This window comes from Aspergillus costaricaensis (genome assembly GCF_003184835.1).
Source record: "Aspergillus costaricaensis CBS 115574 unplaced genomic scaffold BO79scaffold_41, whole genome shotgun sequence".
Taxonomy (NCBI): Eukaryota; Fungi; Ascomycota; class Eurotiomycetes; order Eurotiales; family Aspergillaceae; genus Aspergillus; species Aspergillus costaricensis.
The window spans coordinates 122,225-148,646 of NW_020291841.1; the positions used below are offsets into that span (position 1 = coordinate 122,225).

At 49.7% G+C, this 26,422-nt stretch overlaps 8 protein-coding genes across 8 annotated transcripts; 2 read left to right on the forward strand and 6 right to left on the reverse strand.

Annotated features, from left to right (window-relative positions):
• Positions 1 to 387: 387 nt before the first annotated feature.
• On the reverse strand, positions 388 to 3,596 carry BO79DRAFT_181169 (extracellular serine-threonine rich protein). Its single transcript, XM_025680134.1, has 3 exons — positions 3,085 to 3,596; positions 2,858 to 3,031; positions 388 to 2,810 (listed from the first exon to the last, which is right to left on the reverse strand). Exons 1-3 carry the CDS (start codon positions 3,160 to 3,162, stop codon positions 525 to 527), a joined length of 2,538 nt encoding a protein of 845 aa, XP_025535200.1. The 5' UTR covers positions 3,163 to 3,596; the 3' UTR covers positions 388 to 524.
• A 2,059-nt stretch (positions 3,597 to 5,655) lies between these two features.
• Positions 5,656 to 7,628, reverse strand: BO79DRAFT_158494 (uncharacterized protein; the record flags this gene model as incomplete). The annotated part of the gene is made up of 2 exons (XM_025678911.1): positions 5,656 to 6,632; positions 6,686 to 7,628. The coding sequence occupies 2 exons, from the start codon at positions 7,626 to 7,628 to the stop codon at positions 5,656 to 5,658; spliced, it is 1,920 nt and encodes a 639-aa protein (XP_025535201.1).
• A 524-nt stretch (positions 7,629 to 8,152) lies between these two features.
• Positions 8,153 to 9,056, forward strand: BO79DRAFT_232452 (uncharacterized protein; the record flags this gene model as incomplete). Its single annotated transcript, XM_025684235.1, has 4 exons — positions 8,153 to 8,239; positions 8,343 to 8,390; positions 8,424 to 8,506; positions 8,909 to 9,056. 4 exons carry the CDS (start codon positions 8,153 to 8,155, stop codon positions 9,054 to 9,056), a joined length of 366 nt encoding a protein of 121 aa, XP_025535202.1.
• A 3,341-nt stretch (positions 9,057 to 12,397) lies between these two features.
• On the reverse strand, positions 12,398 to 14,278 carry BO79DRAFT_202903 (uncharacterized protein). The gene is made up of 4 exons (XM_025681675.1): positions 14,154 to 14,278; positions 13,618 to 14,040; positions 12,956 to 13,556; positions 12,398 to 12,900 (listed from the first exon to the last, which is right to left on the reverse strand). Exons 2-4 carry the CDS (start codon positions 13,996 to 13,998, stop codon positions 12,524 to 12,526), a joined length of 1,359 nt encoding a protein of 452 aa, XP_025535203.1. The 5' UTR covers positions 13,999 to 14,040; positions 14,154 to 14,278; the 3' UTR covers positions 12,398 to 12,523.
• Positions 14,279 to 14,831: 553 nt separating this feature from the next.
• Positions 14,832 to 16,380, reverse strand: BO79DRAFT_202906 (NAD(P)/FAD-dependent oxidoreductase; the record flags this gene model as incomplete). Its single annotated transcript, XM_025681676.1, has 2 exons — positions 16,014 to 16,380; positions 14,832 to 15,964 (listed from the first exon to the last, which is right to left on the reverse strand). Exons 1-2 carry the CDS (start codon positions 16,255 to 16,257, stop codon positions 14,832 to 14,834), a joined length of 1,377 nt encoding a protein of 458 aa, XP_025535204.1. The 5' UTR covers positions 16,258 to 16,380.
• Positions 16,381 to 16,774: 394 nt separating this feature from the next.
• On the forward strand, positions 16,775 to 18,529 carry BO79DRAFT_248203 (MFS transporter; the record flags this gene model as incomplete). Its single annotated transcript, XM_025685693.1, has 3 exons — positions 16,775 to 17,776; positions 17,835 to 18,206; positions 18,254 to 18,529. The coding sequence occupies 3 exons, from the start codon at positions 16,775 to 16,777 to the stop codon at positions 18,527 to 18,529; spliced, it is 1,650 nt and encodes a 549-aa protein (XP_025535205.1).
• Positions 18,530 to 19,521: 992 nt separating this feature from the next.
• Positions 19,522 to 21,586, reverse strand: BO79DRAFT_181183 (uncharacterized protein). Its single transcript, XM_025680135.1, has 5 exons — positions 21,348 to 21,586; positions 20,919 to 21,054; positions 20,691 to 20,859; positions 20,539 to 20,601; positions 19,522 to 20,487 (listed from the first exon to the last, which is right to left on the reverse strand). The coding sequence occupies exons 1-5, from the start codon at positions 21,364 to 21,366 to the stop codon at positions 19,888 to 19,890; spliced, it is 987 nt and encodes a 328-aa protein (XP_025535206.1). The 5' UTR covers positions 21,367 to 21,586; the 3' UTR covers positions 19,522 to 19,887.
• Positions 21,587 to 22,218: 632 nt separating this feature from the next.
• Positions 22,219 to 25,836, reverse strand: BO79DRAFT_181186 (ubiquitin-conjugating enzyme E2; the record flags this gene model as incomplete). The annotated part of the gene is made up of 7 exons (XM_025680136.1): positions 22,219 to 22,586; positions 22,646 to 23,292; positions 23,446 to 25,358; positions 25,419 to 25,511; positions 25,582 to 25,596; positions 25,659 to 25,718; positions 25,780 to 25,836. Coding segments are annotated over 7 exons (3,153 nt in total), but the record flags the coding sequence as incomplete, so codon positions are not given.
• Between the last annotated feature and the right edge of the window lie 586 nt (positions 25,837 to 26,422).

Here is a 26,422-nt window from a genome sequence, read left to right on the forward strand (position 1 = left end):
CTGCTTGCCTGCGTTTTGCCGAGTTCGGCAAGCTCATCGTCTGTTGCAGATTTCTTGATCCGAATTGGGATTTCCATGAGCTATTGTGTAGTAAAAGCGACTGGGCAATTGCAAGTAAACTGGATGTATAAGGAAAGAAACCAAAGAATGGGGAGGGTTTGACGAAACTGCCGTCTTTCACTCATGAGTGGGGTGTGCTTTGGTAGGAATTTGGTTTCACGATTGGGGGTGGGGAATCGTGCCCGATCATGACATAATCAAACTCGGGCCCTTTCGATCATTTCCTAGAAGCGCATCTAGTAGGGAGCGGCCCTGGCAAAGCTATGTGCCACCTCATGCTAGTTACAAGCTACACAATCAAGCTACTTGCAGCTTAAGACATGGAAACAAATATTATGACGAAAAAGCAAACTCATTGTTTACAAGCAAAGCAAAGGTCCTTTAAATACACCGGGACGATGACATATCATCGCAATTTACAACACCAATCTGTTCACTCCCCTCATATCATTCCCTGATTACGATTAGTAAATGCCCAAAAGAGCAGCGACGGCAATAGTCCACCACCATCCTGAAGAATTATTTTCCTTAGACGCCTTGTTGGACAGCACGGGTGTGTGACTAGGTGAAGGAGACGTTGTTGGCCGGCCGGAGAAGGTAGCGAGAGTCGAGGAAGCCCAGGGGTTGGGAATACGGCTTGAACTTGCCGAGACGCCAGTTGGACCGCCTGGCACAAGGCCCACGGTTGTCTGGGCGCTTCCTGAGGCGGTCGTAAATACGACCTTAGGCACGGTCACGGTCCAGGTAGAGTAGGTGACGACGGTGGACGCGACAGGTGCAGCAGTGGCTGGTTTGGTGGTCGGTGCGACACCACCGGTGATTGAGTGGACTGCTGTACCAGTGACTGGAGCGGCACCAGTGGCGCCAGCGCCGAGGGTGATCGAAGTTGGGATGACCGTCACGATGCCTGGGTTTTGCGGTACATAGGCGGCGCAGATACCGGTGAAATAGGATAGAGCAGCCTGGACTTCGGCTTGGGAAGCTCCCCAGGCTTGTATGCAGGAAATGACCTTCTTGGTGAAATCGTCCGATGGGCAGTAGCAGCTGATATCGCTGTTGGAGCTGCACTTGGGAAGCAGGTTCATCCAGGTGTTGATGCACTTGGGCACCACGTTGGGGCACGGTGCGGATGGGGCGGGCGTCGAGACACCGCTGGCACCGGTGCTGGTGGCTGGGGACTTGCCCGTGGGTACAACTGTGTTTGCAATTGTAGACGTTGCTGTCATGGTGATGGTGGAGACAGTGCTAGTAACGGAAGTGATGGCCTTGCCACTTGAGGTCACGACTGAAGTCACAGGACATGTGGTCAAGGTCTCCCAGGTCACAATAGTTGTTGTGCTCTCAGGCGCAGTAGTGACAGGGCCAACAGATGTCGGGCCGGCGGTACACTTGGGGCAATATGTGGACACCGAGGTCAATGTCACTGTTGAGATAGTACTAGTGACTGAAGTCACCGGCTTTCCGCTCGAGGTCACTACAGTGGTCACTGGACATGTAGTAAGGGTCTCATATGTAACCACAGTTGTCGTGCTCTCAGGGACGGAGACCGGTCCAGAGGAAATGGGAGCGACGCCGGTTGGACCGTGAGCAGAACTGGAGACGACCGAGGTAGGTGTGATAGTGGCCACTGAGGTCACGGTCATGGTTGAGACTGTGCTGGTAACCGAGGTGATAGGAACACCACTTGAGGTAACAACGTTGGTCACAGGGCAGGTAGTCACAGTCTCATAAGTGACAACGGTCGTAGTCCTCTCAGGGGCCGAGACAGGGCCAGACGAGATAGGTGCTACAGAAGTCGGAGCAATGCACTTGGTGCAGATGGTCGACGTCGAGGTCAGCGTAACAGTAGAGACGGTTGTGCCAACTGACGTGGTGAGTGAGCCGCCTGCAGAGCCAGTGGATGTCACTGGGCAAGTGGTCACTGTCACATATGTAACGACGGTGGTCTTGTCAACAGCAGGAGCTGAAGAGCCATGCCCTGATGCAGCAGGAGCAGTAGACACAGCAGGGCTAGTAGGGACCGGGCTCGAATGGGATGAGGTGGACTCGACAGGAGAGCTGCCGGATGGAACACTGATCGACGTCGTAACCATCGGATTGCTGGTATGGTGTCCTGCCGACGTACTCACCGACGTACTCGCTGCCGGAGAAGCCCCAGAAGTTTCAGTAACCGGGCATACAGTAGTCGAGACCGCAATCGTAGATGTGACCACTGTGACCGAGTTTGCAGGACAATTCGTCACAGTGGGTGCGCAGCTTGTGATTGTCACCTCCTTCGTCGAGTAAACAGTAGATGTAGTCATCCTGACTGGTGTCGGGGCAGAAGTTGTAGTAGCTGCGGGCGACGAGGGTGGCATCAGGATCAGGGGAGTTGAGGAGCCACTTGACTTGGTCGAGGATGGCAGCACAGTGGTACTAGAGGTATCGGTGTCCTGGCTCGGCGAGCAATCGAATTCGACCTCGTAAATACCCAAATCGCAGGTCTCGATCTCAATATCCTCCTCAAGCCTGAAGCTCACTGAAACAGAACCACCACACTGATCATTGGTAACATCTGTCCCGCCCGGAGAGCAGGAGACAACATCATTGCAGGATGATCCATCAGGCATGTTATAGATAATGTGGACGTCGGCTTCCTTGGATGTGGCGAGACGAAACCTGCTGACAGAGAATCCCTTCTGGCCTTTACCGGAAGACATCTTGAGACCCGAAGATCTTTCCTTGGAGAGTTTTCCAACGATGCATTTCCCCTGTAACCATTAGTTACGGACCAACTCAAGAGAGGTGCAATGCTTACACTGGAGGAAGCGCCAAAGCTTTCTTTCAAGGAGAAGCCTGAGAACTCAAACCCGGCATAGGCTGAGAAGGAGCCGACAGCCAGCCCGGACCAGTCAAATCCAGTTTGCTGATCCTGGGAACAATCATTGTCGGCCTTTCCAGGACTGGGATAGCATTCATCGGTTCCCCACCACTATGTATATTAGCCTTGTATGAAGTCATGTACAAGCGCAAGAGCACACTCACCAAGCCCTTGGGATGAGCAAGAGCTGCAAGCGGCCAAAGGGCGACCGAGATTAGGTAGAGAGGAACTACGGCCCTCATATTGAATAGGGCTTAGTAGTAGTCGAAGGAGTGTAAAGAATGTCGAATGAGATGCAGATTGTCGATTGGTTTCAAAGTCACGCAGATGCGGAAGAGAAGACTTATAAAGAAGACGACAAGAAATAAGAACAAGCCAACGAGTGATAGTAGATGAACGAGTGTCTAGTGTCAATCCACTTGGGCAAACAAACAATAACACAATAACAACAACAAGAAACAGCTTCAGGGGGAAATCAGAGCAGCCAAAGCATTCTGTTACCAGGGAGGGCGATGGACCCTTAAAAGTACCAACACCGGGATGGCGAAAGGCTGTGTGCCTAACACGGCCATGACGGCAATTGCCGTTCACCAGAATAGATTGAAAGTGCAAGTAAGACAGCCTATTGAGCATTCACGCTCCAACCAGCCAGATGTCAATGGCTGCACAGTCGGTGTTACAACCACCAATCCAATCCAGAGGCGCCGGGTGTGCCGCTAGTGCAGGAACAGGGTGAAAGACCCTGACAGAAGCGCGAGTTCATCGCCAATCAGGGGTCACGAAGGCTGGCATTTGGCTCAGCCCAAGAGATGTATCGGCCCATAAGGGGAGATGATGAAGAACCCTTTATTTTGTGGGTGAAAGAGGGGGCTATGGGGCGTCGGTGGCTGTTCGTTGCCTGGCAGTCTGACGGCATACAAGCCTCTACCTAAATCCATGGCAACAAGACATTCATCACTTACTATTCCTGCATCCATCTGGCGACGAATGCGCCAGCAATATTCAGACATGAGAATCATGAATGGATACGCCCAACAAGCAGTAGACAGAACTCATTCATCCAGGACGAAAAGGGTAGAAGGGAAGAAGAGAGGGGAAAACAGCCAAGCAAGAAGGGATCGATCATGTGTCTTTGTCACTGACAGACACACTTGTCCCACCTCCCAAATGAGACCCTAAACGGCGCCAATGTCTCTTCTCCACGTCAAATGTCCAGCCAGGGTCCAATTCTATCCATTCATATCACATCAGACACACAGAAGAAGTTAATTCTGCACGATCCTCTTAAAGCGGCATCTCCGATCTTCAACCCCTAACAGCTCGCTTGTGTGCAGAGAGTGAGAGGGTAAAGTTAACCCGGCGTCTCGCGCTGAAACCTGACCAGTCAGTGCCCCAACAACATCTTTTTCTTCCCCTCTCACATTCATCACTCCTTTACCAACCGCCAAATTTATCCATTTGGTTCCCATTCTAATAATAATCTTACGACACTGGAAGAGCCCAGTTCACCCCAATGCGAATCAGAAAGAGAACAAACTTCAACCGATCTACAGCGTACTAGAGAGAAGTTGAGGGCAGCACGCATTCCCATTCACCAGGTAACCGCCCGAGGCTTCAATCCAAGTTCCCCGACTACAAACACCGCCACGCCACAGCAAGATAGCTGATGGAAGAAATCAAGGAATTGACAGCCATGTATACTCTAATCCACGTAGACTAACTAGGTGACCTAGGAAACCCCAGCGCCAGAATACCACCTCGGAATCCAACCTTCAGAGCCTGGGCCACCGCCTCCACATTCCACTAAAATACCATGCAAGTTTACGTTTGGGTTTAGATTTGTGATGTGAGTATTGTGATAGAGCATGCATGCATATATGCTGTACGATCTGATTTATGCGCTCGCATAGAATTGATTGGATCGGACTTCAACTGGCTTGTCTCCACAGGAGGTGGTTGTGCAACCTGCTAAACGCTCGTGTACAAAGCGATGACGAGAGAATTACTACTTTACCCCTGGCGCGTCGCACAATGGCTCTGTCTGACCATTGCGTTAGGGACCTTGAGGGGTTTCGTTTACTCCTGACCCTTGTTATGGCTTGCATAGGGTGGTATTGCTTCATTTCCTTTGAGTTGAGCACTGAGACAAGTATTACTTGCAAAAGGGAAGGGCAAAGCCATCGCCAATGGCTTGATGGCCTGATGGCTGCCTAGAGGCTATAGTTACTCGATACTACCTGGAAATCTTAAGAAAACTACGTTACTAGTCGGTTGCTTAAAATACTTTCATATTTGCATTTCCGTGTGCTTAAGACGCCGTAGCACTGCATACATGTCATCAAACGGAGGAAATCAAGGTAGAACAAAGAAAAGCAACAGGTCTTCGTAACACAAGGTATATCCTTTCATCAACTCCAGAAATCAAATGTCATCAAACTCGAACTTTTGGCCATGAGATATCCCCCGTCTTTCCGACCACAAGAGTAAGAAGAGAAAGAAGACCTAATTCTGTGAGAGAGAAGCCATGCAGAACACCCGCCGATGGTGGAGAACGAGGCTGGATCAACCAACCCACATTCCCGATGTAACAAACACATCACCGTCTATGCTAGAAACACAGACTCTAAATCCATGTACAAATGTTCAATATGTCCTCGGAATTGGTGGAAATCCAGGCACGCTATGTTCGCCTCAAATCAGAGATATCAGGGTATCGCGCAGTGTCAAATCGTAGTTTAGAAAGGAAGCTGGGTGTGGCGGTGGGCGTCCATCAGCTTTCGTCGGACAGCTTCCCCGCCGTTGTACCCACTAGCTTTGCGCTTGCGCGTGGGGGTGCGTTGGTCTGCATGGCGTGCATGTCTGAAGACGCTAGCAGGGCGAGAAGGCGAATTTGCCGGCATAAACTCCCGATGCTGTGGGAGACGCAACAGTGCTTGGTAGCGGTTGTGATTCCGGCGGAACGCGGTAACGATGCCACGGTCCAGGTGGTTTAGGAATCGTTCCGCACTGCTGGCCTGCTGGGAGTCGGCACCGCGATTAGGGGTCGGTGTGCCCGTGCCGAGTTGTAGGGGCCGAGCAGTCATTGGCGACATCAGCGCTTCTTCGTCGAACGCCTTATCCATCTCGTCATCAGATGACCCATCACCGAAGTCAATGAAGTCTTCGACATTCAAAGCCGACTCCGGATCATCTTCATCGTCGTCCTCGAAAGAGCTATCGATAGCAAAGTCACGGGATGGATAGAACGCCTCAGGGGGGCCCATTACCTGACCGCCTGGAGCAATATCATTACCGAGGGCAGTCATCATAAGATTAGCACTTGATGCAAGCATGGGGCTCAGATCTGCATGGTTGGGCGATGCGAGGGCGTCCGTATCGCTTTCGTCAATAAGATGCATGGTAGTAGCCCTTGGGCTGTTATGAGCAGTATTGCAGGCGCTATTCGTGGCAGATTCAAGCCAATCATGGCGAGAGGAGGCATAGGCAGGGATAATCACGAGGTGCTTGCCAGTGCAGTCGACAAGTGCAACAGGCTTATGAGGGTCGGCGACAAATGTCCCCATAATCGGCCCTCGCCGACGAGAAGTGGTTTCGCTCTTCTCATCACCTGTGGGCGCCAGCGAGGCCGAAGAATCCCGACGCAGGATAGATCTAGGATGCGTGATGGTGGCAGGAGGGGGAAGATCTTCATCTGTAGTCTCGCCATCATCGGCTTCAAACGTGTCAGCAAGTGGAATGTGCGGGGTTGACCAGCTTCATGCATACTTTCATAGCCGCTTGACTCCGAACCCTCGGAGATGGCATCGGATTCCACGTGATAAATATTGGAATGCCCGTAGTCTGACTCGGCATACATCTCCTCAGACTGACGCCGGCGGCGGGATAAATTTTCATTATCATTATCGATCATGCGACGCAACTGGGGATCGAGACTATCCTGCTGGAGGAAATCACTGGGGATCTCATCCTCGGTATGGGAATCACTATCAGACGAGGAGTCCGAGTCTTCCTGGAAGTGCACCCGGCGCGGCACCGGGGTCTCAATAGCAGTCTCGCTAGCCATGTCGGTCTCCCCGAAGGCTTCCATGGCAGTATAAAGCTGTTCTTCATCAAAGAAGGACGCACCCGACAGGATCATATGATCGTCGAAAACATTGGGACCGGCCCAAACATCAGCGCCGGGAGCTAGGATACCGCCAACGGGGTTTTCATTTTCAGACTCCACAATCAACAACTCTTCCAGCTTCTCTACATCCTGTTCCTCATCATCTGAGCCATCGCTGATGTAGTCCACAGCGGCATAGACATCATCAGAGCTTTCGTCAGAATCATTGTTATCATCGCTACTCCGTTGACCGTCGTAGCCATCATCGTCGGAGAATTTCATCTTCTTTGTCTTCTTCTGTTTCACACCCGTCTTATGGGCCCTGTCACGGCGACCATAAGACGGGGCACGAACAGCTGGCTGTTCTTCCTCGTCATCTGCATCATCATCCTCGGAGTCATTTGCATCGTCGCTGAGTTCGCCAATGGATGAGACGGATGACACACTCGATACGGAGGCCGCTCTTCGCTTCCGATCAGCGTTCAGAGAACCAAGGGAGACAGCTTTATTGGACGTTCTCGGGGAACGACCCGCGGGGTTGTGATGGGTAGCCTTTGCGACACCCTGGGGTGACCGCTTCGGGGAGTTTGTTGTTGGCGCCATTATATCGTCAACAATAGGTATTGTTATATTGCTTCTTTGGGAGAGGTCTCTCAGTTGAATTGGGACCGACAAAGGTTAGGTAGCACTTGTTGGTTCGACAAAGTTTGCTACCCGTACAACCCGCCGCAATGAATCGATTGCGTCAGCGACTTGAGAAGACAGGTTCAGGGACCGATATCGTAAGGTAGGAGTTTTTCGGAACGTTATTTCGTAATGGCGTAGAGGAAGGAAAGGATATCGTGATCGATGTTATAGACAGCGTGAGAGAGATCGGGATGAGGGGTGGTATATCGGTAGGGATGGTGATCGGATAGAGGGGAGGGGAGGGCAAAAAAAAAGGGACGATAGCAAAGACTTTTCGTAGACCGCAAAAGCACCTCACCGTCCAGAAGGGGACGTCAAAAGTGCTTCTCCTGTAAATGTACTGAGGGGCAATTCCGACGCTTGCCTGTTGTTGCGTCGAAAGAGGAACAGATAATCGTCAAGTCAATTGGAGATTACTCGGAGCTGCTGGACTGGGGAGCATGGAAAAGGCAGCCGTGCCCCCCAGCGAGGAATCTACAGCTCAGCGAAAGCCATCCTGGCACGGAACCCTTGACGATATCTGGATAGTATAGAAGGAGAAGAAGAGGGTCTTTTGAAGGTTGGATAGAAGGTGTGGTGAGAAGATTCTGCGACGAGAGTGGCAGAAGGAAGATGAGGGGTGGAATAGAGGGTAGGAAGGAGGAGGGAAAAGACAGCAGGGGAGAAGATCATCTATCCGTACGCCGTCGTACCGTGACGAGCAGGTTACAGGACGGAACGGCCTTGGATTGCCTGGGGCGGGCCAAATTTTCCAGTCAGGGTGGAGCCCGCCTCGGCCGGTCGCAGTCTGCGGGGTCATGATTGGTCAGGAACCACAAAAACAGTCACGCCCATTGGCGGGCAAGTGTTCACCGCATCTTTTTTTCTTTTTTCCTTTTTTATTCTTTTTTTGCCTGCAATCCACCCCAGCTGGTCTCTGCAGTGGAAGCCAATCATTCGCGGGGGACTTGTAACAGCCTCGAATAGAAGGCGACAATGATATGACCGGTTTAGTACCACTTAGTCACGGCCTGTCCAAAGGAGGCAACAGAAGAAGTAATTTCCGCCTGGCAGACTCTTACCTCCTTTCACTTAGTACTACTACGTACTACTTTGTCACTATCTAGTATTAAATGGTGACATAGCATACTGTCTCGGAATGGACTACGGCATGCACTCCGGCACGTCCCGGTTGTCGAACGAAGACGATCCTGAAGCACTTGGGTAGTCTTTCTTCGTTGGGTACCTGAAACTGCAGATGGCGTCGACGGGTCTTGCCATAGAAAGGGATACTATTATGGGGACGGAGACGGCAAATTGGAAAATGAACAGCGCCTTGTGGCCAGGAAGGAATCCCACTACTAAGTTTCTGCTTGCCATCTAATATGACTTGGCCCGCTGTTCCGCCTGCCTAGTACTAAATCACCGGACAAATCATGAACAACGCTGGCGACGGAGTCACCCGAGGATTGAAGCATCGGTGACTCACTACTCCTCCGAGTTGGAGGCATCTATTCGCCTCCAGACGAGCGTTATGTTCGGAAACTCGAGATGAATCGAACACCTACCCAGGGTTGAAACATAACCATATGGCGAACCGATGCAGCATCCCTACGTATCACCCCCTCTGTTCCACCACTAGCATACATTTTTACAGACTTGTACAGTATGTAAGTAAAGGCAATCTGTTAGATCACAGGCATGCAGGCAAGAACGCAGATCGCACCCGAGCCTCTGATAAAGAATGAGGGGCCTTCTTTTTCCGAAAGTCGTGGCATGCAAAGCGGGCCATACTGTAAGAAAGGGGAGAATAAGCAAATCTCACAAGCCAAATTCCTGCCGCTAAAGGAAGGGAGGACAACTTTCTGAACCGTGCCCTCTGCACGGTGACATCTTTCCACATCATCTTGATAATGGCCGTCACTGTGTCGGCTAGATCAGCTGGTCCATGATTCATCGAATGCACTGCACTCATAGGTATGATTCATCGAGCGTGCATCTAGACGCAGGAAACACGAGTTGGCTGCCGGATGGCCTGCACTCCTCTCTCAGGAGGTCGGGAGTAAGGGAGGATGACATGGATGGACCCGGATGGCTGGTCTTGATGGGCCACCTTACCGGATGAGGTCAATCCCACCACTCGGATTGGCCAAGCCCGGCACTGGCGGCTATGCCTTACCTGATATGGACTAGTCCGCTCATGGGGAGGAAAAGGTGCTGCCTCGCTGTTTTGTTCATTCTCGGGGTCTTCCTTGCTGCTCACAGTGGACTGCAATAGGCACGTTGATCGATTCCTTACGTTGGTGACTCTCTACCACACGAATTGGTCTGTCTTAGAGTATAAATCACTTAGCATAAATGATTTCTCTAAGTCATTCCTACCGTCTATCCTGTCAAATTACTAAGCCAGCTGTCAGTCATACTTCCAGTCAGTACGGAGTATAGCCGCTGAACATAACACGATTAACTCAGTTCCTCAGTTTCAAGTTCTAGTCTACTTTTACAATCATCCTCAACAGGACCCTTATCTGCAAGCATCAATTGTTCCCAGGAAACCGCAGACACAGAATCCTGATCCTTTAGCATGGGTATCCAGGCGCACGGATATGCGACAGAGCCTCGGTATCCGCGGCTCAGCCTAGACCTCCAGCCTTGGGCGGATGCATCAAGTTGCAGCAGACCAGATATCCACCAGAAGGCATGATAAGTTCAATGAACAGCACAACATAGGGGTCTCGAGCGTCAATTAGACCAACAACGCAGCGGCTAAATCTCCGAGATTGCCGCACCATCTTTACCAATTTGCAGAAATGGGCTATTTCCAGTGTCCATGATGCCCATCCTATATACATACTACCTCTTTTCACACAGATAACTCATCCAGACTGACTCCGTAGGAAGGTAATGGGGAACATATAATGGCACACGTGATAGTACTAATCGCCGACAGGATCGACTAAAATAGATCAAAGTGGAAAGACAAAAAAGCCACCGCATCAATAATCCCAGGAGGTCCGTGACATTTTCGGCATCATCCCGAACGGACTGGGCTGGGCACTACTACCATACTGTGTACAACCCCCTACTCTATCCAAGGCAAGATAGGTAAGTAGTTTCGGCTAGCCGTGAATTTGGCGCTACTATTGCTGGTTTGTTTTGCCTTGGCTATTCATCCGTATATTCCGTATATCAAAAGTGCGGAATTCGGCTACCTTTCAATAATAAGAATCAGAAATTGCACCACACCTTCAACCGATACCCCTCCACAAAACATTCATAATTACAATGACAAAAGATCAACCCACAAAAAGCACCCAGGTCCCCGAGCGCAGAGCAACAGACAATGATGATCTAGAATTAATGCAAAGCACCACACCACTTCTTCGAGACAGGTACATTAGTCTCATGTTCCATTACCTCGTTGGCTTGAGATAGAGGGACAAGAACACTCAGGCATGAATTGTGAATGATGGATGGGGGGACTAGTAGCGATGCCTTTGGCATTCATACATGATGCATGCATGTTGTAATTGGCTCTAAACAAGCGGTAAAGGGACAGCTGGCTGCCGCCGCTGCAACTACTGGAAACTCAGCCGGTTGGATGTATCGAGAAACACACCCTACTTACTACGGGGCTGGCCAGCCAGCCAGCCAGCAACTCGATTCAACTACGACTGCTAATTATCATTGTTGTTGCTTACAGGAGGTACTTGGTGCAAGTTGAGCAGGTTTTTCTGCCACATGTTGAAGTGCTGGCGGCTATTAATAATAAGTTGGTTATATTGCTTTAATGTAGGTGGATGAACTGTGCAGCGGGAAATGGGCTGATAAGCAGCAGTAGCAGCAGCAGCAGCAGGTGAGGGGGGAAAACCTACTGTAAGTAAAGTTTCTTTTTTCGTTATTATACTTATTACTTACACATAGTAACATCATCACTCATGATTCTCCATCTTAATCCAAATTTATGCGCATTGCGAACAGCGATACATAAAAACCCAACAATCCACTATGTACTAAGGGGCAAAAGAGGAGGGGGTAGAGGGGGGAACGTGGCCTTCCATTCCATTCTTCCAAGATTCTAGTTGAACCCAACCCAGTTAGTTATCGTTATCAAGATTGGGGGGAAATGGGCGATAGTGGATATTGAATTATGATGATGTTTGCAATTGCCCACTATTGTATGGTAACAGTAATACCATTGCATACAGCTAGTCCACGTCGAGCAGGATATTAAGTGGGCCTTGATTACTCAAGAGATCGGCGCCCGTTGCAGACCCCATTGGTCAATGCGTGGCTACTTTTGGCTGTCTGATTGGCTGGGGTGGCTGCACCCCGCAGTCTTCGTCGATTTTCCGTCTGGCAAAGCAACAGCAAAGCTAGTCGTCGTCCAGCACAGCTGAGATAGTAGTAGTGTTCAATACATGTGCAGGGGGACTTTAATATTATTGTAGGGCAATACTTGGTCGCTGGTGATTCGAGTGATTATTTCTACGTCCGGTCTAAGCTCCTGCGGGTCGCAGCATTATCCCGGAAAGGGCGGCTAGACGGCAGAACTTCCAGAAGGGGGCCCGGTTAGAAGAAAATGATGATGAAGTATCTGAGATGGATGTTGCCACCCATTCTGCCCGCAACTTGCCCGGTCCGCTCTTCAACCATGGGTCCGCGTGATGTTTGAGATAGGCTAAGTGATGTTTTCATTCAGTTTCAGAGGACAAGTGGCCGAAAGACATGGAATTCATAACAGTAGATCATGGGATTAAAGACAACAAAAAGGTATCAAAATGACGTTAAAAAGCAAATGCGCCTCTCCAAAAGTGACAACAGTACCCTGTTCAGGTACCTGGGTAGGGTTCAATTTTCGGTTCTGCCGGTGTCGGTTTTGGGTCCGACCTAGGCCAGATTGATAAAATTGACTTGGATCGTTTTGGCCTGGTAGAAATATCATCTTTAGGTTCATTCTCCTTGTCCTTGGCATCGTTCGTAGTCGTGGCGGCCTCTCGTGCTTGTTGCACCTCCTTTACTCCTTGGCGGATCTCCGCCGCGGAAGCTCCTCGGGGTGCCGTGGTCGTCAACGTCTCAGTATTGCGGATCTTCCCTTCAGGTGACTCGTCATTCAGTTTACCAATCTCCTCTTCTGTAACAAGACGCTCATTTTCGAGGCGAACCTCGCGGCCCCGTTTATGGCAATACCAGAGGACAAACAAAAGAACTAGTGAACATTAGTGACTCCCGATTTATCTTAGTCGTGTCAGGGCGCAACTTACTAAACAATGCCATTGACCAGAGTACATTCATACCCAACACTGCGGGGAATCTAGCCCGTAAGAATGCCATTATGGACCGTAACATCCCTACAAGCGCGGCTGGCTTCCCTACTAGTTCTTTCAGGCTGGGAACCTTAAGTCCCATCTTGTTGGCGGCCGCCGCCGCCTTGCCTACATTGTCCACATTGATACCACTTTTACTGGCCTTCTCAGTGGCAGCCGCGAGAACTTCGGGGGCAAGTGTCTCAGTCCATTTTTCAGGAAGCTTCTCGATCAGGCTCTGGAGGAACTTCGGGAGATTCGAGTAAGTGCTTTGCAGTTGCTTGTTGCCGTTCTTGAGGAGCATCTCGAGATCATGATACGCAGTCGGAACACCATTGACCAAGTCCTTGAAGATCAATGTGAATTTACGAAGGAGTTCCCGTGTTTCGTCACTTATCGAGAATACGCGGTTGTTTTCGGCCGCCAGGTTGAGGCGCTCGAGGATTTCCGTCATATCTTCTGCTTCTTGTTTCGCTTCATCGTCTTCTTTAGCTTCAGCGGGCTGTGCATCACTTGAGGCACTTGGTGCGGGAGCGGCTTCGCTCGCGCTTTCGCTACCCTAGTCATCAAATAACAGTCAGCTATTTGTGCAGATACTTTAGTGGCGGTGTCATAGCTACCTTCTTGTCAACCGTGCTCTTCCGCCGGATCCAACTCCAAGGCCTCTTCTTCTGCGTAGAGCTCTCAGCTTTGGAGCCTTGAGAGACACTCTGAGAGCGCTCTGTCTTCTCTCTGATCTTCCGTTCTTCCTCCCCTAGCTCCTTTCCAAATTCCTCTGCCGGTGACACTGGTGATTGGGTAGTGTCGAAAGTATCTGTGGGTACGGGAGAAATAGGCGATAGAGGGGTATCATTTTCGATGGTAGGCGATACCGTCCCTTGCTTTGCCGGATCGGAGGTAATCTCTCGTAGAAATGCTTCATCTTCGGTTGTTAAGACCGGTTCATGCGGTTGACGTTGGGACGGACGTCTCCAGTTCTTCCACTGGGTGAATTGCTGCATGGCTATCTCGCTCCGCGCTTAATCGATAATGGTATATAAAGCCTATATACTTCCTCTTATGTTTAGTGAAGGTTCGACATGAAGTAATCCAGCGGATAAAGGAGCCGTTCATCACATTGCGATATGGCGGCCTGAACAAAGGACGGTGGACTTACCCCAGATATATAGTGGTTTCGAGACCCACCGGTTCCGGTACACGATCAATATAAGTGAAATGTACACGCTGGGAGCTGTTCAACGTAGTTATTTTGCTCTTTCTGCAATTCATAGCCACCCTGAGCTCGAGAGTCGTTGAAATACAGCTCACCGAGCGAGTCAAGCGATGATATCACTGCACAAGACAGGTCACATGTGAAGGCACCCCGCTGGTGCCACAGTTTGCACCGCCACGATCTGGCTGGATCGGGAAGAGATCGGCTGCACCGCCGATCATTGGTCGGTTCCTGTTGGTTAAGGCATCTACAATCGATCGGTCCCAATTGTCATTGCTTGTTGTAACTCTTCTCTTCAAATGTGCAGGTCTACTTGTATTATCATCCATTATTGCTTTGCTAGGTACGCGGGAAGGATGATCAAGTGTGCTCATCCACACCACTTTAATGGTTGAATTAGCTCATTGTCTATTCACTCGTGAGAAAGTCAGAGCTATGTTGAATCCGCTGAATATATATCTGACACAATCCGAATGACCAGCATAGCTACCCTGGCACTAGGAAAGACCGTCATTAATATAGATTTCATGTAGTACTGAGCGATTGAGGACGCAAAGCTTTACAAATCACCTTGTGTCAGTCATACTTCTGCAGTGCTCATTCTTGGAACCTACCAAGCCACTATGACTCTTGGATATTTGTCCACTCCTTCACCTTCTGAAAGTCCATCACCTTATACTCTCCTCCAAACCTGTTTTGCGTATCATCCCAATCCCGATTCACAGCTTGTTCAGGTCTCCAACGAACCGCAGCTGCAACCCTCGGGTCCATCTTCCCTTCGAGCCGGTCAGCAATAAAACCACCGATCGAGGGAATATGGGCGAATCCGCGACCGGATGCCCCAACTGCAAGCAGTAAGGATGGATGATCAGGATGATAATCTATAAGGAAGTTTCGGTCGACCGTGTCGGCGCACCAACATATCCGGGCGAATGAGAAAGGTCTCTCCGCCAACTGGGGCATCGTTGCTCTCAGGAGACCGCGGATTCGCTCAGCTGACTCAACGGGGATCTGATGACGTGCAAAGGGAACGCTTCGTCGTTCGCCATCTGGGCCAACAATCCAGTTACAGTATCCTGGATGTTCGTCACAGATCTTGAGCTCGTGCTTTTCTTCATCTGGTTCTATGAAGAAGCCCTGATCGGCATTGAAGAGGACCGGTAGGTTGCGATATGCCTTGGCTTCCTCTGGTGACATGCGAATATGAGCAAGGGTCCAGGCGGTTGGCCGAAGTTGTTTCTTGAAATCAAGAAACTGGTCCGCATTTGCACCAGCAGCTAGAATGACCTTGGAAGCAAAGTGTTGCTTCCCATCTGCTGTTTCAGCCCCTACTATATCCCGGGGTTCAGTGTCGGACGAAAATAGTAAACGGACAACTCTTCCCTCGGGGTCGCCTCCAATGAAGGTGACTCCAAGCCTTTTGGCTTCGGTGATGGCTGATACGAGTGCATTCCGAGCATGCACCCACCCAGCGCCTGTCTTCTTCCAATATCCTTTCCAACCTGGCAGGGGACCCGTCAAAATACCCGAGGGAAATGCCTTCCGGAAGTCCTCCGGGTCATTGAGCTCCACTATGTCGCCCCCGCGGTCGCGCCGTCCAATATGCTTGAGACCGCCCGGGGAGAAAGCTGAAGTGATGTTCCCAACATTGTGAAAATGTGGCTTGAACACCAGGTCGTGCTGAAAGCCCCTAGTAAGTGCGGCAAAAAAGGTCTTGTTCACGAAGTTGGGGTCATCCTCGGCGGGAGGGTCCGCTTCGCTTCGGTTAGCTACATCCCAGGTACACGGGCATTCCACACTCACTGAAGGAGACTATCTTGTTCACGTCATTGCCCGCCGAAATGGCGGATGGCTGACGATACGCATCTAAGACAGTGACATTGGTATAACCCCGTCGGGCTAGATGAAGGGCGGTGGACGCTCCCCAAGTGCCTGCACCGATGATAAGAATGGGAGCTTGAAGCATGGGTACGTCTATCGGGGAAGCGGAGTTAATGCGAATGAGAATGGAGAGTGATGGATGTTCTGGAGAGTGATCGGCGCGCATTGTGTGGCCACGGGGGATTTCGGTTTGCTAATGCAATGATGCAGATGGGAGGGGAAGGCCAAGCTTATCAAGTTGCCATCGACGGCTAATCTCATATCGACCCTGGCCACAAGGCAATGGAAGGTCGAGGCGTAAGCAAATCACATTGGGAGTTGATAGCGACATGGTACAATGGCGTGAGTCAAGCATGAGCGTCGCGATGTTTAGCAGCCGATTAGCGTCCGACTAAGCTCCATCCTCCAACTTTCCTGCTTCGCTTGGACCTGCCGCCCGTCCTGTCTGCCCTCTACTTTTGCCTCCACACTTTGATAATTATCCCGATAGCGATATCGCTACAAACCTGGGGTAACATTGGCTAATATCATCCGAAGCTTATCGAACCCCGGATCGTGATAGTCGCAAACCGTTGCAATGCCTCTAATGCATTCCCCTCCTCCTATAAAGGGAGAGGCAGCCGTCGGGATGAAGACTTGCCATTCCACAGAGCTTCAAGTCTTTCTCCGGTGCTGCCATAACCATGCCTATATTCAAAGATAGGGACCTTGACGTCCCCGGCACTGAGCTGCTGATTGATGTTCGAAACGATCAGAACGTCCCCCATGACAGCTCCGACATCATTCTGTTGCCACCTCCCACGGCCTGTGAGGGCGATCCTCTCAACTGGTCCGATTTCAAGAAATACTGGCACCTTCTCCTTGTCTCAGCATATGCCTGTATCTTTTCCTTTGCTGAGAACAACACCGGTGATGCTTACTCGACAATCGTGGACATGACTGGGTCCACCATGACCATCATGAACGGTGGTGGAGCACTGAACTATCTCATGCTCGGTCTGGTGAACATCTTCTGGATCCCAGCGGCTATGAAGATCGGTCGTCGCTTTTGTTTCCTCGCAACCTTACTCCTTTGCATTGGCTCTTCCATCTGGATGGGTGCTTTTCATACTGCGGGTGAATGGTATGGATGCAACATCGTCAATGGTCTCGGTACATCCGCCTATGAAGCTGTCATCCAGCTCGCAGTATTCGACCTCTTCTTTGACCATCAGCGCGGTCGCATGCTGGGTTTCTACATCTTTGCTCAGCAGCTAGGCTCAATCATTGGACTGGTCTCAGGAGGATACATTGCTGACGGACCGGGCTGGCGCTGGGCTCAGTGGGTGGTCTCCATTGGAGAAGGAATTTTGATCATTATCTTCTTCTTCACGTATGAGGAGACGTTGTTTCCCCGGTTCCTATTCAACCCTGCGCAGAGCTTGCCTACAACCGAGGCCAAGCTAAAGAACCCGATTGATGCGACCGAAACAGCCTCTCTGGACAAAAAGGATCCTGCCACGGTCGATAATGCGAGTGTGAACGAGGGATCAGCCAGTGACACCATTCCAGCGCCGTCTGAATTTCCCAAACGGACGTTCAAAGAGAAATTGCGACTTTGGGTATATTACCCACAGGATAAAACCACATATTGGTCTTACTTCAAGCGGCCATTCTTCCTGCTGGCTTTCCCTAACATCATTATTGTACTATCCCTCGACCCACATACAAATGCCTGCAAACAGAAGCTAACATATCGTCCAGGCTGGTATCATCTTCGCCTTTGGCTGCACCTCTGGCATCGTTACCAACAAGACCATCTCCGAGATTCTCACTGGCGCGCCGTATAACTTCACTGATGGTCAGACTGGCCTTGCATATCTGTCTGCTCTGGTGGGCAGTATTATTGGCTACCTCACTAGTGTAATGGGTGATAAGATCGTCATTTACCTCGCTCGTCGCAATGACGGTGTCAAGGAGCCTGAGATGCGTCTCTGGGCTCTGACGCCTTGCTTCATCTATTCGGCAGTAGGATATGAGCTTTACGGCTGGGGAGCGCAGGAGGGTGCCCACTGGATGACAATTACGGTGGGAATTGGAGCGATGATTGCTCAGCAGGTTGCTGCAACATCAACAGTACGTTAATCGACCCTTTTATATATCAAAACTAACCACTTCTACAGGCAACCGCTTATGCCATGGAATGTTTCCCCGGAGTTGGGGGTGAAATTGTCGTGATTCTCGCCATCTGCAGCTCCATCATCAACTTCATCATCTCCGAGACCACACAACCGTTCTACGAAGCCACCGGCCCCGGCTGGCTCTTCCTCTTCTACGGAATCTGCGTGATCATCTCACTAGCAGCCGGAATGGCCGTCTACGTGTGGGGCAAGAAATGGCGGAGGAAATGTGCTCCGAAATACTACAAGTTCCTCCAGGAGCGAGGAGGAAACATCTAACCCGTCATACATATACCCAGCTAGAAACACCCCAAAACACAAAATAACATGACTTACTATTTGCTTCTATCACCAAATCAAACACAGTACTACTTAGTAGTAACCCTCCTATAATCCTCCTCCATCAACCCATCCCTCCCCCCTCCCCATCCTCTCCATCCCCACCACCACCTCCTCATCACACCTCACCCCTTCCCAGGACAACAACAAACCACCACCTACCTAAGCCCCCCCATCAACTCCGCAATCCTCGCACACAGCTGCATCCATACCAACCGCTCCCTCATCGCAGGCGCTCTCCCCGCCAAAACCATCTCTCTCCGCCGAAGCCGCACACACCGCACATGATCCCGTGCTTAATCAGACATCCTACCCAGCAGACTTAGCACAAATAGCTCCGCGAGATGATGCGTGAAGATCACCCTGTCATACTGCTTGTGTGGAGACACGAGATGGTGATTGAGTCTGTGGGGATAGGGGTGGATGTGTATGTGTATGTGTAAGATGATATAGGGGACTACAATAGGAAAGAAGAGGGTGAAATAAAATAGTCAGTGAGTGGGAGAGGGAGGGAGAGGGAGAGGAGGTATTTTTATGTGAGAGGCCACGAGTTACCTGTTCTGGTAATGTGGTGCGGGTCGTTTTGTGGATTGTCAGGGAAGAAGGTATAAAATAAATGTTTGGTGAGGATTGGTGGTTGTGATTGTTTGGATGGTGTGTATGCAGTAGATGATGTTCTGGACAGTATGTTACTTGGTTGGAGGCCCATGATGCTGCGTGGCTTAGCCCTCCGGGGATTAAGTTGTTGTATACAGATGAAATTAAACTGGCTCATTTCATCTCCGGGGCTTGGGATTTAAAGACAGTAGATTTTTCTGAGTATATTTGTGATTACTACTTCCATACAATTCAGAAATCATATGTTCTGACTTACTGCAGTAATAGGTAAATAAGGAAATAATGTCTGCACCAGCAATAGTAGTAATATTACAGCCTATCAACGCATAATATGGCCATGACATGACTGATTGGATACAAGAACCGCTGGACAAGATACATGACAATAGAAATATGAGACTGAGAAGCCAGCACAGCATGCATGTACACAGAGAATAGTCACGCTCACGCCAGCAACAACATAGGACAGTCTTAATGTAGTGACAGTGTTAAAATGCACAATATGGACGCCGATATCAAAGTCACAGGTAGCACATGACAGAAGTAAAAATAACAATTAAAAGACACGACATATGAAAGAAAGGTAAATGATAGAATAAACCGAGATAAAGCACCCCTTTCATATCTTCCTTTACATGACAAGCGCACTAACACCTCAATTTAGAGACGACACCAATTCTTCAGGTAGACTTTCTCTTCTTATATGTCCGCTTTGGCTTCTCGGCCGGCTCAGGCTCAGCTTCACCCTCATCGTCAGCAACGGGGGCTTGCTTCTTCTTTGTCGCGGGCCTGCCCCTGGTGGGACGAGTAGCGGCGGGCTCCTCAGCGGCAGGAGCAGCAGCAGCTTTGCCACGTTTGCCCTTGGTGGCGGCTGGCTTCTTGTTCGTTTCGACAAGAGGAGCATCGGACTCGCCATCTTCGACAGGTGCTTGCTTGGAGGCAGCACTATTCTTACGAGGTTTCTTGGTCTTGGGCGTTTCTTTAGCTTCATCAGCGTCGGCTTCGGCTCCAGCTTTAGTACGCTTCTTGGTCTGGGGAGTAGCCTTCTTGGTCTTGGGCGTCTCTTTAGTAGCTTCTTCTTCAGCGTCAGACTCGACTTCCTTCTTAGGCTCAGCACGAGCACGCTTCTTGGTCTGGGGAGTGGCCTTCTTAGTCTTGGGCTTCTCCTTGGTGTCCTCTGCCTCAGCTTCAGAGCCGGACTCCTCCTTGGGCTCAGCGCGAGCGCGCTTCTTACTCTGAGGAGTGGCCTTCTTGGGAGTGGATTCTTCCGCGGTTTCGTCCTGGGCAGGTTAGCATCGATAAAGCAGTATTCTTTGAACAGAAGGACATACATTATCCTTCTTAGTCACACGCTTCCGGAATCCCGTCTTTCCAGGCCGATTGAGTTCGACATCCTGGGACACAAGTCAGACCTTCACAAATAGAAAAGATGATATCAAGTGCAATAATGATGAGATATAAGAAATGCAGTCAATGAACTTACCCCCTTCCAGTCCTCATCATCGACGTGGCCCTGCTCTATCGCCCTGCGAACCTTCTCCTGCAGATCCTCAGGGAGCTCGTCGTAGCCATCCAAGGCCGACCAGTCTCTCTCGCCCTCTTCACCAACCGTTTCGACCATATTAGCAATGATCTTGGGGGTGACGCAGCCCCTGTAAAAAGCATTAGTGAGGCGCTTCTTTCTTTCGTAGCTAGCATTTACAAGACTTACCAGTGACGCCAGAAGTAGCTCTGAAAGCGTTCGGTATCAACCCAAGAGCCATGGCGCAACTCGCCCTTGAGGATTTTGATGCCCTGGTTTTTACATTCCGTGTTTTTGCAACCAGCGCGGCCGGTTGAGGCTTGCTCTGTGTAGATAGTTAGATTTTGAGCGAGATGTGTAGTCTCAGTGGAAAAATGCTATTCAGGTCCAAATAGAATGTTTGGAAAAAAAGCAAAACAAAACTGTTCATGACTTGGCTGATAGTGACAGTTGGCAGTCACCGTTGGACAACAAACGCAGCCATCCCATCCCAGTAAAGCAAGTTGACAACAAAGCCATGAGGAAAAGTAAACAGTGAAGCCAACTATCAGAAGCGAGGCAGCGAGGAACTCATCTTTAATAGATGCAAAGAGAGCAGTGAACGAAAATATAACTTACCGAGACGATAGGCACCCATATTTTAAAAGCACCACGGGGGGGCAAAGAAGGCTGGTGATACTGCGTGCGGGAAAGTTAAGTTTGCGTGCTGAGAGGGAACCAAGATTTATGGGTTGCGATCGCGCCCGGGGTCGAAGGGTGTATTTATAACCTAAGGATTTCACCGACACAACAGAGAAGAGACAACACAGGAAAAGATGTAAATGAGGAGAAGGGGAAGATGGGAGATAAATGGGGATAAATAGAGAAAAGCGAGGGGAGAAAGAAGAGGGAGGGAGGAACAGAGAAGAGCGCAAGAAGAGCGAAGGTCTGGCGCTGCTGCCAACGGAACACGCCAAAGACCAATGCCGCAGTGCTGCTTTGGCTTTCTCCTACTTACTGTGTTTACTTCTGCTTGTCTTCTCCATTTTATGTATTGTCCGCTTCTTGATTGATACTAATTAATAATCCATTTGAAGAATATAAAACTCATCAGTCAACACTTTTTTGTATTCTTGTTAGGCTGATGCCGTGACGGTCGTTTGAGCGCCTGATTTGTGGATAAATACTAGCTATAGTTCAGTCCTACTAGCAGAGTTCCAGTCAAGGATACCGTTATACTGAACCCCAAATGCTAAGAGATACCTGACCTCAACTCCCTCTAAAGCTTATTAAGTAGTGCATATTTGTAGCATAGATCTTAATGAACTTAACCCAACTATTAGAACGCTTTCCAACCATACACTCCTCAAAGATTCCGCAAACATGAACTAAAGCATCATAGACATGATGGATAATAAAGACAAAGGCCTTTGTTGAACCATCAACAACAGGATAGTAGCATTATGGCTGTCTGCAGCATAACTCTCCAACGTCGAGGCTATTGTTTGGCAGTCGCATCTACCTCCAAAGCCTCAAGCTCCGTGATATACTTTCGCAGCATGACCACAGCTCCCAGGCTAAGACGCGAGACAAACGCCGAGGCACTGCGCTCTTCTCCACTGCTGGTATGCCCCTCATGCTCTATCATCGCCAATGCCGTATCGATAGCGCGACGGAGCAGGAGTGGCCTGCTGCAGTCTTCTGAATTCAAGCGACTAGGCAAATAGTTCCAAGCCACAATGTCCTCCATGCCACTTACTTGATGATCTAGGGCATACTTGATATATCTGCGAGTAGTCAAGAATGTCTTTTCTGTATACTTGTCTGACTCGACTCGTCTACCGCCCTCCGCAGCAAAAACTTCATACCCGGCCTCATCTGGTGCACGATTAGTCTGTGATATTGAGTTGTACACATAGCTCAGGATATTGACTTACTGTAGAAGGGGCTTTGCACAAGAACCAACCCCATAATCGAGACCAGAACCTGTAAAATAGTGGACTTGGTTGCTGACCACATTTCATCCGGGTTCTGAGTGGGCCATGTTCCTAGAATGCTCAGACAGATCTTACCATCTTCGTAGAGGTTCGGATTGATCCTTCCTTGGCCGCCGATCCACGAGTGAAAGAATGCCTCAGGTGGTTTTCTAGGAAAGTCTTCTGGGAAATGGAAGTCTATCAGGATCGGCGCATATTGGTAAGGGGTCCCCTCCGGCCCAATGAACAAAACCCTGAGCAGGTCCATCCTCGACTCCCATGCTCGCACAAAGATCCCTGGAGGGAGTGATTCATCGAGTATGTCGCACTCCTTTTGGATACGCTTGATTCGTAAGGCCGAGCCCCCTGCACCATCCTTCGAGATAAAATGATGATCGGAGGGAGGGGGGCCTTCCAATATGAGGAACCCTGGAGGTAATGTCATTTCCTCACTCTGTTCAACTACTCCATCCGAAGCATCTCTCATGTCAAAGTCGGAGTCATTCTCTGTCTTCATGTCTGCATCTTCGGAATAGCCGTCATCTGCAGAACTAGAATTGACATATCGATATACAGCGCATTTGATCTCCGACATATCTTCAACATCACTACCTGAGATGCCTTCCTCCTCTTCCTCCCCGTCATTACCTGAAATCCATTCTTCTTCTTCAAGTAGAATACCATCCTCACCATTGACATATCGGCGGAGGGCTTCTCGGAGCGTCGTCTCCGACATATCCTCATCATCATCACTCGAGAACCCTTCTTCATCATCAAAATGTAAAAGCCCCTCCTCATCACCAACTCCTGGACCCTCTTCTTTATATGTATAAGCTGAGTTCATAGACATGGTCGATAGATCACCTGGAGCTGGAACCCCAAGTGGAGTGGTGAAGCCTCCATCCATGACCATCATGATCCTTTCAAACGGAACGCGGACGTCGCGACAAGTACCAGCTAGCCGAACAGTAATCTCACCATTAACATCAATCGCAATGATCTGGCCGACGAAGTCTGCAGTGGATCTTTCACTGAGCTTACGCTGATAGTGGTGACTATGTCTCGGAGGAAGAGGTGAGGTGTCAACCGTAGTCGTGCTTTTGAACCATTCCCAATGAAACATGGCGAGACTCATATCCTTGAGGTATGAGTGCATCTGCGAAAGTGACAATGACGATGTATAACTAAATGTGCAAGGACCAGCGACGTTGTATGCACTCAGTGACCCTTCCGTCAAGACCGAGGTATGGATGGTGTCTGGGGCGAGAAGTACAATATCACCATGTGATCTTTCCAGACAAGGAAACACGTCGAGCTCATACAGAGATACTTGGCTGATTGTATCACCCAGCTCGCCCAGCTTAGAGTAGAGAGAAGCTAGGATCTGCCCGCCATGCAAGAGTATAAGATAAGGATCCTTATACCATCGGACAGTAACTATTCGCTCGCGAATGTTAACAGCTTGGACCACACCTACTGCTCTTGCTCGGATTTTTGATTCCCTGTGTCTCCTATGACTAGGCAGTTGCCGGATATATGCAGATGTGGTTTCCAAGCCGGGCCAATGCATGGTCTCAATCCCATCCTTCAGAACGACGATGCTCCCGGGCCATATATTTTCATCAAGCCCGGGGTCCCAACGAAGGCATTTTAAATCTTCGGTGGTGACACTCCCGTCCAACCATCTGACGGTCAGTGCTGTCTTTCTTGACGTAATATGAAACATGTTCATATCATATCCAAAAGTCTCTTCAGGAGGAATATGTTGGTAAGAGTATTTTTGAGAGGAGCTTTTCGGATCTCGAAAACGTATCATATCACCGATTTGAAGTGAGGTGGCCGATTTCACTGTTCCCCCAGTCGAGTTCTCGAAGTCGCATATCACAGCATCGCGTTCCAAGACCGATGCCCTGAGAGTCTCTATTCCATTCGGGATCTCACATGTTCCGAGACCGAATACATTCGTACAAAGCCATTCAACCTTATACTCCGTAGCTGGCGTGGACAGGACGTGGCCGTGGGCAAAGGAACGGGGATCTTCCTTCGGAACTGTACCCCCGTTTATTCCGCGCATATTCTTGTATTTCGTACACACATACTGACCTGGAATCACGGAGTCATGCTCCATGTATCGCAAGTTAGTGTCCACAACTCTACATGGCTGGCCCTTGGGCATCCATATGAGCTCATTGTCATCGAAATGACAGGGAACTTCAAGGTCCTTGGGATCAACAAGCGAGACAGGCACGTTGGAAACACGCAAAATAGCATCCCGGTCGACCTGCCGAATGATTCCCAGTTTCTGATGGTAAATGATCAAGTCATCGTTGATAAACGGCTCATGATGCATGAGCTCAGACAAAGGCACATCATGTACTGGCAAAGGACGCGAAGAATCGGTCCCGGGTCTTCTGCGGCTGCGAGGCATGAGCCGTTCGTTGAACTCGACGGAGCCATATTCGCCCAACGACTCGTCATAGTTACGATACGCAATCGGCTCGAGTGTGCACGTAGCGGATGCACCGATGACCGTGCCACACATTGTGTCGTCCGGTCTCTTGACATAGCTACCGAAGTTGATGCACCGGTCGAGAAGTTCGAGATCATCCTCGTGGATGAGAGAACACCCTTGCGAAACCCATTTGAACTGAACAATGACATATCCTTTGCGTGGCTATAACAGAAGATGGGTTTAGTGGACATGGTTTCTGGTTAATGATACCTGAGGACCTACCACACCGGTTTGTAAGTACTCAGTCAGGACATCTTGTGGCACTGATGTATATGAGACCATTAAATCATCTTCCGGTGGTCCCAACGGATACACCTTGGGCATGCCGTGTCAGTCTATTTAAGCCATTCTTATATTGAAGTTATCGGCCGTAGAAGACACATACATCGAGATATGTCCTCTGTGCTTTTATATTAGCAAAGTAAGACCCACATGCTGCAATACTATCAACGGGAGCCATACTACAACAATACCCGTTAAAGATGGATTTGATTTCAAACAACAAACATCGTTGAGATCGAACTATGAATCATTAGGAAGTCTGGGCTGATAATGAAGTCTTCGTAGCCCACTCATTGCTGACCTGGAAAGTACGTGAAGTCCCCGGATTCGGGGCGTTGGGGACGCCACTCGTATTCATGCTGGCGGGGTAGAAGGTAGCAAGTGAGATATGATGGAGAAGTACGCAGCTCCAAGCGAGGTTTGAAGGCACATACTCATACAAGTAAATATACGATGGATATCAACTAGAGCACGCAATACGAGCCAAAGGAAAGAAAAGGATGTCTGAGGGGAAGGTGGGAGATCCCGGAGGATGATAACAATACTGGGAAAAAGCACAGCCAGGGTTTGTCATGTGCCACGGCCTGATGCAGAGGCCGATAGAACTATAAGTACTTCAACTTGATGAAAAATTAAACAAATCGAGAAACAATAGCCACTTGGATATTATATTCAAGTCCTCGGAGCGATAGAATGTATTTATGACCAAAGCTGGCGATCCGACAGGCTCCTCCTCACATGTCCAAGTTGTATACATCTGAGTTCCCGACTGGGAAAGTAATCGGCGTTCATGCTGATGGAACCAGCCCGCGATCCAATCCCGGCCAATCGATCGATAAGAGCAACCCCAACGGCGCGTCTCACCGCCCAGGTTTCACCCCGGCAATTACTATTCTCGAGCTAGACTACTACTGGCTCCTCATTCTGCACCTACTTATACAAAA